This window comes from Plasmodium falciparum (genome assembly GCF_000002765.6).
Source record: "Plasmodium falciparum 3D7 genome assembly, chromosome: 10".
NCBI lineage: Eukaryota > Apicomplexa > Aconoidasida > Haemosporida > Plasmodiidae > Plasmodium > Plasmodium falciparum.
In genome coordinates, this window is record NC_037281.1 from 385,001 (window position 1) to 400,000 (window position 15,000).

At 18.5% G+C, this 15,000-nt stretch overlaps 4 protein-coding genes across 4 annotated transcripts in view; 2 read left to right on the forward strand and 2 right to left on the reverse strand.

Moving 5' to 3' along the window:
- Positions 1-1,975: 1,975 nt before the first annotated feature.
- Positions 1,976-3,442, forward strand: PF3D7_1009600 (protein phosphatase PPM10, putative; the record flags this gene model as incomplete). Its single annotated transcript, XM_024473277.1, has 1 exon — positions 1,976-3,442. The coding sequence occupies one exon, from the start codon at positions 1,976-1,978 to the stop codon at positions 3,440-3,442; it is 1,467 nt and encodes a 488-aa protein (XP_024329088.1).
- A 1,061-nt stretch (positions 3,443-4,503) lies between these two features.
- On the reverse strand, positions 4,504-6,165 carry PF3D7_1009700 (tubulin--tyrosine ligase, putative; the record flags this gene model as incomplete). The annotated part of the gene is made up of 1 exon (XM_001347343.2): positions 4,504-6,165. One exon carries the CDS (start codon positions 6,163-6,165, stop codon positions 4,504-4,506), a length of 1,662 nt encoding a protein of 553 aa, XP_001347379.2.
- A 2,599-nt stretch (positions 6,166-8,764) lies between these two features.
- Positions 8,765-12,993, reverse strand: PF3D7_1009800 (conserved Plasmodium membrane protein, unknown function; the record flags this gene model as incomplete). Its single annotated transcript, XM_001347344.1, has 2 exons — positions 8,765-8,852; positions 9,044-12,993. The coding sequence occupies 2 exons, from the start codon at positions 12,991-12,993 to the stop codon at positions 8,765-8,767; spliced, it is 4,038 nt and encodes a 1,345-aa protein (XP_001347380.1).
- Positions 12,994-14,206: 1,213 nt separating this feature from the next.
- The window catches only part of PF3D7_1009900 (heptatricopeptide repeat-containing protein, putative), a gene marked incomplete at both ends in the record, with an annotated part of 2,572 nt that continues 1,778 nt past the window's right edge, over positions 14,207-15,000 (forward strand). Inside the window, one exon of the mRNA XM_001347345.1 lies at positions 14,207-15,000. This exon is cut by the window's right edge and continues 1,447 nt beyond it. Coding sequence (XP_001347381.1) covers positions 14,207-15,000 — 794 coding nt within the window.

The following is a 15,000-nucleotide window of genomic DNA, read 5'->3' on the forward strand; positions in this document are numbered from 1 at the left end:
AAATGATTCAAATGAAATATATTTTAAAAAACATATATTTTTTCATAATTTTCTTTCAATAGTGTGAATGTATAATACTATACCTCATATACTGAACAAGAATATATAGTGTTATTTAATTGAAAAAATTAAAACACATAAAATATAAATATATAAATAAATATATATATATATATATATTTATATATTATTTTTATTTTGTATTATTTTTTTTTTTTTTTCTGAAAAAAAAAAAATATTATGTTTCTAATAATTATTGTAGTAATATCTTATAATTTGTAACTCTTATATTATATATATATATATATATATATATATATATATATATATATGTTATTTTTTTTTTTTTTTAAGAATGAGAAGTAATATAAGTTGCATAGGTATAAGGAAAATAAGATGCTTTTAAAGAATTTTATTTTATTATTTTTTTTTTTTTTTTTCCTTTTTTATATTTGTTTATAACGGTTCGCTTTAAATGTTCAAAAATAAAATACAGAAACTTAAATATATATTTATAAATATATATTATTATAGTCCAATTAAAAGAAATATAAAATAAAATAATATAAAATAAAATAAATGCGAATGTTTCTAATTTGGATCTTATATATTATATAAATATTTCTTTTTAAATTAAAATTTTATAATATCTGTCCGAAAATATATATATTAAATCAATAATAAATGATAGTTATATATATATATATATATATATATATATATAAATATATATAAATATAGAATATTATATATATATATATATATACAATGTCTTCTATTAATTTCTAAAGTGAATACACATATTTTTTTCTATGCATCCTATAAATTAAAATATATAAAATATTCTACAACGCATCTTTTTCATTTAAAAAGAAAAAAGTATATAATTATTTATATGTTTTTATATTTAAAAAAGTTTTCTTATAAAAAGAAAACATTAAATTATTATATATTTTTATATATTTGTATTTTATAAGAAATATATTTTACAATATAATTCCATTTTTTATTTTCAAAGTATAATTTTTTTTAGCCTGAACAGTTCAGGTAAAAAAAAAAAAAAAAAAAAGGAATTAAAATAAAAATTGGAAAATAAAGATAAAATGAAAAAGAAAAGAAAATATTAAAAAATATATATATATATATATATTATTTTATAAATTTTTATATATTATATAATTCTAAATAATTTCTTTTATTGTATTATAACTATATATATGTGGAAAAGTCAAAAAAAAATAAAAAAAAATAAAAATTAAACTTGAAGTCAATTATAACACATCATATATATATTTACCTTCTCATTGGCTTATTTTACATTGTATAAAGGTGGACCTACTATATTATATAAATATGAATATATATATATATATATATAATAATAATATAAATAAGTATATGGTTCATGTTTTATAATTGCCAAATAATTATAAGATAAAAATATATTTTGAAGTGTAAACATAAAAAGTGTGTTTTATGCTGAAAGTATATATACTAAGTTCGTTGATTTACTCTTCATATTTGTGTTCTTATTAATCCTTAAATATAATATAGAAAGTGACAATTGTACATACATATTATATATAAGTTATATATATATATATATATATATATATATATATATGTATATATCTTTACCTATATAATTATCTAATACTTTTGTAATATACAATATGTAACATATTTATATATAATATATGAATTTTTTTTTTTTTTTTTTTTTTTTTTTTTTTTTTTTTCTTTTTTTTTTTTTATGCTAGAATATTTTAATAAATAAAATTATTTATATTTTCTTATTTACATATTTATAATTTTATTTTTCTCTCTCTATATATTTATATGTATATATTTTATTTATTTATTTATTTATTTATTTTCTGTGGTGCTGATATACTATCCTTGTTTTTATAAAAATGGCTATAATAACATTTTAAATTGAGATAAGGGAAAACAATATATAATATTGATATTTTCCATGATATATACACGTGTTTATTGTATATTTATTATTCTTCTTTTGAATAATATGCTTATAACACATAACAGGGAATGTAGTAAAAGTGTTCAAGGGTTAGTTGTGGAAAAGTTCAATAAGAAAATGAATTATTTATTGAAAAAAGAAGATTTCTATATTTATCGTCAGAATTTTAATTTTTTTCCAAAGGAATTAGAAGTACAATTAAGGAAGAAAAAAAATAAAATTCAAAATGAAACGGGAGTAATAGATGGTGTTATAGATAGGATCTCAAGTATATCAACCCAACAAAATAAAGGTGACAATACAAATGTTGATGAAAGATATATAAATGTAGATAATAGTAATAAAATAAAGGGTAATAATATGAACAATATGAATAATATGAATAATGTGAATAATGTGAATAATATGAACAATATGAACAATATGAACAATATGAACAATATGAACAATATGAACAATATGAACAATATGAACAATATGAATAATATGAATAATATGAACAATATGAATAATCATTATAACAAGGACAATAACAAAAATGTAGGAAAGAATAGATGCAATAATGGAAAGAAAAGTTATACCACAACAAATGATCATAAATTAGGGATAAAAACAACTTATGCTTTTATAAAAAATAGTATTCCGTTTAACTTTTTTCATATGGTAAATAATATATATGTGACAAATAAATTTAAAACAAATCAATGGTTTAGTTTGAATAATAAAAAAGAATTTGGTACGAACAAGGAGAAACCAAATTTTTTAACAAATTACAAAATTATTAAGCATCCTGATAAGTTAGAAAGTGAAGATTGTTGTTTAAATGATCAAGGTTTCATAGCAGTAGCTGATGGAGTAGGTTCATGGATAAAATATGGGATAAATCCAAGAAAATATCCAGAGAAATTTTTACAATTGTTACAAAAAAAAATAAATGAAAATGAAAATATACAAATAGAAGAATTATTAAATTATGCATATATAAATAATGATAAAGAAGGATCAACTACTATATGTCTTATTATATTTAATAAAAATGATAATACAGTATCGACAGCAAATATAGGAGATTCACAATTCTTAATTATCAGGAATAATCAAATCATATATAGATCAAAACCACAACAATATGAATTTAATTTCCCGTATCAATTAGGAAGTAATGCAGTAAGTAAACCAAACGATGCTGATATTGCTCACATAGAAGTAAAAAAAAATGATATCATAGTAGTAGGAACAGATGGATTATGGGATAATTTATACGACAGCCAAATATTAACAATAGTTAAAGAAAATAACTTTGCTACCTTATCAGAAAAAATAGCAAACGAAGCATTCAGTTATTCTAAAATGAAAAGATGGATGTCTCCATTTATAAAAAGTTATAACAAAGAATTCAAATGTCACAAAACGGGAGGGAAAATGGATGATATTACGGTTTCATGTGCAATGGTATGTTAATCGAAGGGGTACAAAATAAAAATAATTCTTTCAAAAAATAATAAACAGGAAAGAGTATATAGGATCATCAATATGTCCATATATATATATATATATTTATATATTTTTATAATGTTATCAAAATAAAAATATTGGATTGTAACAAAATATACACCATTTTTTTTTTTTTACCCCTATCAAGGAAGATATCAAATTTGTTAACCCAAATTTTTAAACGTCTTCCCTTTAACTTTTTTACCTGCATATTAATAGAAGCTATGACGACATTTCTTATGTACTAATTTTTCTTCCTTTTTTTTTTTTTTTTTTTTAAATAATATTATGAAATAATCTTTTAAAATAAATAAATAAATAATTCTATATATATTTATATTTGTATCAAGTTTTTTATATTTTTTATATTTTTAATATGTTTTTATTTTCTTTTATTTTATTTTCTTTTATTTTTTTTTCTTTTATTTTTTTTTCTTTTTTTTTTTTTTTTTTAAACTTTCTTTTTACATTATCTATTTGATTTGTTCATTCATATATACATTCTTTTTTATTAATATAAACGTTAAGGATATATGAGTAGACTTATATATACATACATACATATATATAAATATATATATGTATATATGTGTGTGTGTTTGTTTGCCTTTATTTGTTCATATAATCTTTAAAAAATTTTCTCATTTGTATAAAATTATTGTAAAATAAAATTCTTTATTTTTCATTTGTGTCCGACACATTTGATTCCTTTTTGTGTATTTATATATACAATGCACAATAAATAAGTAAATATACATATATATATATATATATATATATATATGAACACGTGTTATTTTATTTTTTTTTTAATATGTTATGTATTATTTCTTATGCATATATTTAATACATGTTAATTTTAAAAACATCAATTTGGATATGTATTTAAAACGTGAAACAAAAAAGGAAAAAATATGGCCTGCCATAAAATATATATATTATATATATATATATATATATATATATATATATATATATGTGTATATATTTATTTACCTTTTTGTGTTTTTTTTTATTTGTGCCCTGTGTCAACAAGACGTTGAACAGTTACTTATGTTCACGTTTGGCCTGTTTACATACATTTTTGTGTAGTGCAAATTATTCTGAAAATCCTTTTGAGATGAGTCAAATGTTTGTATGACCTGCATAGTATTCTTATTTGTTAATATATTTTGTTTGTCCTTTACACTTTTTTTTGTTAACATAGTTTTCGTATGATATTCTTCATAAGTTTGATTTTGGGAAAGAAATGAGTCCGTAGATAATTTCTTTTTTGTAACATCTGTTTGAAATAAATATTCGTATGTATCTTGTTTCAAAGTATAAGGTATACCAATAGATTTGTTCCATGTATTAGATACAAAAAGTATTAAATTTTGATATTCTAATAAATCTTGAAGAGGATATAATCTTTTATATCCTCCTAAGTTTTTATTTTCATAATGAAAACGGCTGATAGTTAATTTTTTTTTTAATTCTTTTTTATTTTGTATTAATAAATCATTATACAATTTTCTGAACTTGTGTAGATTTAAATATTCTTGTATATATATTTGTCTATATTTAGAATGCATATATAAAATATTTAATGTGTCTTTTATAACAGCATATTTAACTTTTTGATCAACTTTGGATGATACAGAAAATGAGGGTGAATGATTTACTTCTAATAACCATGGTTTTAGTTTATAATCTAATAAAATATCAAAACCTAAAATTTCGAAACACATACTATTAGAATAGTCACTATAATGAGCAGAATTATAATAATGATTTAATTCTGGTTGTATTGAAGATATCGTTTTTACAATTAAATGTTCTATTTTTTTCATTATACAATCCATTGGTAATCCTTGCTCTTTTAATTTTTGCAGAAATACTTTCCAACTTCTTTTATGTCCTATTGTTGCATCATCAGGATTTAATGAATACTCAAATTTATCAGACATTTTATTTATAGAAAAGTTTGTCAAATGCATATTTATATGTTTTAAATTCTTATTTTTTGGTAATCTATATTTTTCTATAGAAAAGCGAACTAAACCATCTTCATGTAAAAATATTCTTAAAGGATCACATCCTGTTAATAATACATATAATCTTATATCAAATTTTAGCCCATTTATTAATAATGGTTTATGTATATATTTCTGAATTATACAACTTTCATATTTATTAATATCATCTAAACTTTTTGTTAAATATATACCTTTCCCTTGACATGAATTTTTTAATTTTACTATATATGTTTTTGAACTACCTTTTCTTTTAAAATAACTCTTAAAATCGGAAACTTCATTTGGTAATATCCAGGTCATCGGAAAAAAATTGTAGCATTGAGGAAAATGCTTTCTCATTTTTTTCAAATTCTTACATAATTCATCTTTTCTCGTTATACCACGCATACCAATAAAATGATTTATTTTTTGAAACTTTTTTAGTTTTCTAAACCTTTCTTCACATATGGATGTATCTATCCACATAACATCCCAGTCGTTACAATTTATACTCGCCTCCGTCCAATTTTCGGAATCCCTTACAACTTTTTTTATGATATCATATCGTGTATTATGTAAATAAATTTTGTAAAGCGCTTTTTTATTTTTTAAATGTGCAGCGAATTTGTTATTATCGCTGTCTATGGAATTATTATCCATTGTGTTGCTGTGGTATATAGGATGTATGCGCATGTATATGGTTTGTGCAAAAATTTATTAATGTGTAATATATATATATATATATCTACGTGCATATATTTATATCTACGTGCATATATTTATATTTACGTGCATATATTTATATCTACGTGCATATATTTATATCTACGTGCATATATTTATATCTACGTGCATATATTTATATCTACGTGCATATATTTATATTTACGTGCATATATTTATATCTACGTGCATATATTTATATCTACGTGCATATATTTATATCTACGTGCATATATTTATGTTCACCTGTTTGTATTGGTTCTTTTTTTTTTTTTCTTTTTTTTTTTTTTTTTTTTCTTTCTTTCTTTCTTCTTTCGCTCAAGGTTTAGGGTTTATAAATTTTTGCAGATATATCATTCAATATATTTGTACAAACAGCCCCAGAACGTTCTTAAATATATAATTTTACTAATTCGTATATGCTGTACCTTTTTCTTACGACTAAAAGGAAACAGAGGATTCATTTTTATGTTTTTGTAAATCATATATACGTGTTAAGTGGGGGTAATATATATAATATTGGAAGGGGGTGTTATAACTATGGTCATATATTACTTGATATGTAATAATTACATATAACTACAGATTTTGTTTTTATAATAAAAGACAGCAATAATTTATCTTTTAAGAAATAATAAAATCTAATTTTTACAACGTAATAAAATAGTTGTACAACTTTTTATAATATATTATCTACAAAAAAACAACTGTATAGTATTAAAAACAACATGAGAAAAAATTAAGACAAAAAGGAAGATATTATAAACAAGGGGTTATAACTATATTCACAAGGGTTACACATATAAACATATATATATAAATATATATATATATGTATATATTTATATATTTATTTTTATTTATAATATTATGTATTTATAAATACAAAACCGTATAAGAGTTCAAAAAAAAGGTATAGTTACAACAAAATAAAAACTTTTGCCTTTTCTTTTTTTTTTACAAGGTTACGCACTTATGCATATTATAAATATATATATATATAATATAGATCAATACATATCCATATATATAAAATAAAAATATATTTATATTTAAAAAAAAAAAAAAAAATTATAATTAAATATTATATTTTCATACAGTATATATTTACATTACAGCACGTGCATTTTTTTTCTTTTTGTCTTTTTAGGATGAAAAAAAAAAAAAAATAACAAATTATAAAACATAAATATTAATATATATATATATATTTTTTTTTTTTACTATTATTAAATTAAAAATATGTACTTTTATGTTATAAAAATCTAATGAATATATATAAAAAAAATACAATATGCAGGAAATACTTTATGCATATATAAAAGGATATTCCAAACAGTTGTATAAAAAAGAAAAAACAAAAAAAAAAAGAGAAAATTTATAACAATGTGTATTTGAATTTTGTATGTATAGATTAATCCTATACAACTTATAGGAACATTTTCTATTAAAATATATATGTATATATGTATTATTATGACAATTTATATTTTGATATATATTTAATATTATTATATAATAATTGGGAATATATATATATATATATATATATATATATATATCTTTTGTGTGCACATATATATAATATATATATGTGTATATATTTAATAATTTTTTAATTTTTTTATCTTTTAATATTTTTATATTTTTATTTTTTTCTTATTTATATATTTATTATTTTTTTTTTTTTTTTTCTTTTTTTTTTACTAGTACTTAAAAAAAAAATATGAATATGTTAGGTGGTTCGGTAAGCATAAATGATTTTGTCTAATGACTTCATATTTTATTAAAATTTACTTTATATATATATATATATATATATATATATATATATATGATATAAGAACATTATATTATAAGTCTTATATCTGAAAATTAGAAAAGTACAAAATGGTATAGGAAATATTCAAACACAATATTATATAAACCAACATTATTATCATACATAATAGTTTATATATATATATATATATATTTTTTTTTTTTTTTTTTTTTTTTTATGTACATTGAAAATACATACAACGCTCTTTATGCATATGGGAGCATAAATTATGAATAATGATATATATCTTACAAAAAAAAAAAAAATATATATATATATATATATATATATAGAATATAAATATATATTTTATGGAATATAAATATATATTTTATAGAAGTTCTTTTAATTAATAAAATAAGGGAACCATTAAAATAAATAAATAAATAAATCAAAACAAAAAAAAAAAAAAATTAAACAAAATGAAATAATATAGAAATATATTAAAACAATAGTAAAAATACACACATTAAACTTCATTTCAAATATATATTATAATTTAACAAAAAAGGGAAATCCATTCATGTCGATTAACTAATGTTCACATATAAAAAAAATATGTAAATAATAATATATCCTTTTTGCTACACTAAATAACAACATACATCTACATAAATGTAAATATAATTATAAAATATACCGAAAAAAATATATAAATAAATATATATATATATATTAATTTATCATTACAATAAAAAAAAAGATTCATTGTTTTTTTTTTTTTTTTTTTTTTTTTTTTTTTTTTTTTCATTCTCCGGGACAGTCTACGTATGTATGCTTCAGGGTCTCAAAACTTACATACTTTGAAATATATTCCTCCCACAAATTTGTTTCTCTATAAAAATAAATAAATAAATATATACATATATATATATATTAAACATAATTATAAAAAAACTAAAACATAAATGTAAAATGAAAGAATTATGTGAAACTCATATATAAATATATACATATATATTTATATATATATATATATATATATATATTTTTTTTTTTTTTTTTTTTTTTTTTTTTTTTAATTACGGTATGTCATAACTTTTGTACTCCTCCACAACCTTAAATAACAAATCATCAACCCTTTCCAAATAACGATTTGAATTTTTAATTTTTGATGAACATAAATTTATATAACTCTTCAAAGAAAAGGCTATAGAATAAATTATCGAAAAAACACTCACGTCATAGTCAGTGTAAAGGTTATAGAGACAAAAACTCAGAATTTTTTTAAAATTGATATAATTCCTAAATTTATACTTCAAAATTAAAACGGTATTTAATATAATAAAATGCTTAATATATTGTAATACATATTTTTTTGTACTGTAGAAAAAATCATCTTTCGTTTTTTTGATAAGAACATTATATAGTTTATACAAGTACCTATAATAAACCGTGATAATGCTACTCCTTTTTTTTTTGTTTTTTTTTTGTTTGTTCAGAATATTTGAACCTTTAATTATTATATTATTTTTATAATCTATATCATATTTTAAGATTATTAATTTAGTAATATTTGTTAACACGTTCAATCCTGTTATGAATACATGTAAGGAAATATTCAAATAATACTCTTCAAAGGGCTTTTGAAAATTTTTGTTAATAATAAATAGTTTATCATTATTTTCTTTCGGACAAAAACGTGTTTTTAAATGTGTAGAATTAAAATTATTACAATTATTACAAAAATTACAAATATTATTATTATGTATTTTATTTTTTTTTTCCATTGTGCGTTCCCCATTCCTATCATTCTTATATATAATTATGTTATCTCTCTCCATCGTATTCAATGATTTATGTGTGGCGTAAAATATTAGACGTAAAATAAGATGAACCATCTTCCTATCCATATTTTTATTATTATATATCTTCACATATATGTGATATAGAACAAGAAGGGATAAGGAGAAACCATTATTTGTAGATTTTGTAGGTAAGAAAAATTCATATAGACATAATTGAAGTTTACATAAATTTATAATACGCTTTTTATATTTAGTACAATTCAATAAGTCATATAATTTATCATTATTTAAAATAATTTTTTTTAAGAAATATAAACAAAAAGATATATATGAAGACAATTCATACGAAATATATTTTTTATATTTTAAAACTATATTGGTATTATCATATTCAACTTCATTAAAATGAATTTTTTGCTTTTTTAATAATATGAAAATATCTGGTTCTTCAAGTATTATTCTTTCTTTAATTCTTTTAAATATAGAGTCAAAAAAAAATATACCCATAAAATTTTCACCCATATTATTTTGATAGAAAAAATATAATATATTTAATAATAGCTTGTTAAAAAAATAAAAATTTGAAATATTAAAAAAGGGCCATTTTGTTTTTATACCTTTGTTCATAATATTCATCTCATCACCATCACCAACATCATCAAGATTATCTTCATCATCAAGATTATCTTCATCATCAAGATTATCTTCATCATCAAGATTATCTTCATCATCAAGATTATCTTCATCATCAAGATTATCTTCATCATCAAGATTATCTTCATCATCATTATTATTATTATTATTATTATTATTATTATTACTATCATCGATTATATGTCGAGATAAAACATTTGATTGTATTTTATTTTTATATCCTAATGGAATTAAAAAGTTTATAATCGTTAGATATAATTTTTTTATTAATATATTAAGAGGTTGTTCATTTGATTCATCAAATGTACTAATATTCTTTAAATAATTAATAATATATTTTTTATTAATTATATTATACTTATAAAATGTGTGTAATCTTTTGTTTTCATTTTTTTTTTTTCCATGTGATTTTATAATATATATCAAAAGGTTATTTATTTGAAGCCATGTTTTCCTCTGTATTAATATTTCAAAAACATATATAGATTGTATAAATAAATTTTTTATAATAAAAAAAAAGTTTTTTTTTGAAAAATTGCCTTGAATATCTTCATTGTATATTTTATTAATATATTTCAATATTTTTATAAAAAAGAAAATAAAATATATTATACATAATGATACATACTTAATATTATGACCATTTAATAAATTCATATAAACATCAATGCTTTTAATAAGGTTTTCTATTTGTATTATATTATTTTTTATAATTATATATTTGTCCGAACTTATTATACTATTACATTTATAAAATATTTTTTCTTTTTTCATTTTTATATCGTTCTCTAAATAATTCTTAAACACTGGGTCGGTACCTAGGTCTTTAAAAAATAAATCATATTGTTGAATAAGTTCGTCATTTTGTACATTAGGTGATTTATGTATGTCTATAATATATTTGAAATGAAAAAAAATTAAATGTATAGCTTTTACAAATTGTATACTAATATTGGATTCGTTCGATATATTTGTCATATTACATGTATGCGATTGGTTGAATGAATATTCAAAAAGGAGATCTAACAAATAATTATAATTATTATATTTATTATTATATTTATTATTATTATATTTATTATTATAATTATTATCACGTGATGGTATAATTTCTTTTTCTTTGTTTTTATTATAAACACCGTGTAACAATAAATATTCTTTTACACATATTCTTATTTCTGAACATTCGGCATGCAATAAATAAAAATACATATTCGATGGTTTTATTAATTTAGAAAGATCCCTTTTCTTTTCTTCATCATGTATTGCATTGATTAAATAGAAAATAAAAATAATATATCTTTCTAACATGTTTTGTTTATTCTTAATATAAAATTTATAAACTGTTAGGATGTCAAAAATAATTTGATGTTGTTTTTTTGATATATCATACATTTGTAATATTATACTTACACATTCTTTTATAATATAAATGGTTAAATCGTTGTTAATAATTAAATTAATAATTGTACTATATATTTTAAAAAGAATATCATAATATATTTGATGAGTATATGATATATCATAATTTTTTAACATCACACTATAATTATTATATACATTATTAATAATATACATATTATTTATATCACCTATATTATTCTGATTACTATTATCCACTTTTTTTTTTTTTTCTTTTATTATATATGTACTAGTCCTTTTAAAATTTGTATATGTCCTAAAATAATCATTCATATGATCATCAGATGACACATCGTTACAATGAAATAGATTACTATCATATATAGGATCACTTTGTTTTTGTAAGATATTATTTCTATTTTTTAGCGATGTTATAAATATATTACTATCTTCTGTATTAAAAAGATCATCTTTCTTTTCGTGATGTTTTTCTTTTTTATTTTTTTTCCCAATAATATTATCATCAAGTTCAAATATATTTATATTTTTGATTATCATATTAATATAATGATTAAAGGGTAACATATAAATAGTATTATTTACTTGAATTAATATTGCTTTGAATATATTTGATATGATAAAGAAATGTATAAAATTAAGTTTTGAAAAAATTTGTATGTGCAAATTTTTCCTTGTCCAATTATTTGTTGATATTAAATTAAAGAATATGTCAAAGCATGAATATATCATACAATTTATTACATCATTATAATTATTATGATAATAATTATTATGATAATTATTATTTTGAGTTATATTATTTAATAATAAAAATAAAGTATTAATACAAACAAAATATATATTTGAATATTTAAACTCCTCGTGATTATTTTTTATTATTTTTAAACAAGTCCTTATTAATTCTATAATATCATCTCTTTTATCATTTCTTTCATCTTTTTCTTCATTTATACTTTTTATTTCTTTATATATACATTCAATTAAAAAGTTCTTATACGAACTCACCATATAATCACTCATATCTTCTAAGCTATCATCATGATTACAATAATTATTTAATAATTTAATAATGTTTCTTATATTTCCTTCTTTTTTTTCATCTTCATCGTCATCTTCAACTTTTGTTCTTTTATTATTTTTATTATAAGTACTTCTAAAATCTATACTTCTCTTGGTATTATCCTTACTCATATTTTACGACATACCAAAAAAAAAAAAAAAAAATATATATATATATATATATTAAATATTTTAATGGGATATAAAATATAAAGTGATAAATAAATAAACAAACAAAAATATATACATATATATTTATATATAATTCAAAGATATAATAATTTCTCAAGTAATTATTTTATTATATATATATATATATATATATATATATATATATATATAATAAAAACAAAAAAATAAGTTCAATTTAAATTATTCAATATATCAAAAAGAACACAACATATAATAAAAAATTATATATATATAATATTATATATGTATTATATATATATTATATATGTATTATTTAAAAACTAAATAGTAACATATATTTTGAAGAAAATATACGTAATATTTTTCTTTTCCCTTTTAAATATAATTTATCATGCTTTTTCATATTTTATACAAAAGAAAGAAAAAAAAAAAAAAAAAAAAATATGTAAATAAAAATAAAAATAAAAATAAAAATCATGTTATTATATAAGTACGGTGATATATATATATATATATATATATATATATATATATATATTTTTTTTTTTCAGGATGCGATGTTATTATATATGTATATTATATATACATAAATTAAAATATACATATTAAATTTATATATATATATATATATTGAGAAGGAGATGATGTCTATGTTCTTTATATAATTTTTTAATATATCTTTTTAAAAAAATAATTTACATATTTATTTTACAATTCATAAATATCAAAATATCATTCCAAAATCTACATTTTATTTTTTTATCTATATCAAGTTGATTGTAACAATATAAATATTATATATATTATATATATATTATATATATATTATATATGTTTGGCTTTTAATATCTTCCCTTCATCATTTTAATTTATAAAATTATATATTTATTTTTTTTAATATATTTTTGTGACATTAATATATATATAATATATATATATACAAATTTTAAGGAGAAAAATAATCGAGCCACCTTTTAAGATTCAAATGGAATGTATATTATCACGTGATAATTAAAATATATATCCATTTACTTTTCCACAAAATGAAAAAAAAAAAAAAAATACATATCATATATAAATAAATAAATAAATATATATATATATATATATATATCATATGTGGTATAATTTTTTTTTTTTTTTTTTTTTTTTTTTTTTTTTTTTTTTTTGTTTTTTCCCCTCGTAAGGAAAAATGATTAAGTGGGTTTCCAAAGGTACGGGCTTGTACTATGAAGGAAGACGAATATATTTTCGTTGTTTTCATAAAGGAAAAGAAAAAATGGAGAATGAGGAGAATTCGATTATAAATTATAGAATGATATTAGGTTTAAAAAAGATTGATATAAATAATTTATCATCGTTATGTCGAGATTTTCATAATATATTTCGTATAAACAAATATGAATTATTGAAATATGCACATGATATCTTACCATTTGTAAAATATTTAAGAACAAGTGAAATAGTTATGATATTACATCATTATTCTTTTATAAATTATACGAACGTTCATTTTTATAATAATGTATGGTTACAAATAAAAGATAAATTACATGATATGGATTGTAAAGAATTAGCACTAATCATTTATAGTATGGGGAAAATAAAATATACAAATAAGGATATGATAGTTTTTTTTGAAAAGGAGATACAAAAATGGTTATTAAAATTTAGTGGAAGGGACTGCTCCTTAATATTAAAGGGTTTACAAAATATTCCTTGTAATAATATTAATAATAAGATCTATGATTTAATATATGAACATATATTAAATATTATAGATAACTTAAATATATTAGATATATGTATTATATTAAATACACATAGTAAATGTATTAACAACAATAAAAATATTAATAATACCAGTAATATTAATTCTATTCATAGTAATAATATTAATATTCGATTATTTGAAGCACTTTTAAATAAATCCCTAACATTCTATACACAACTCAACGAACAGTGTATAGGTTCTCTACTATGGAG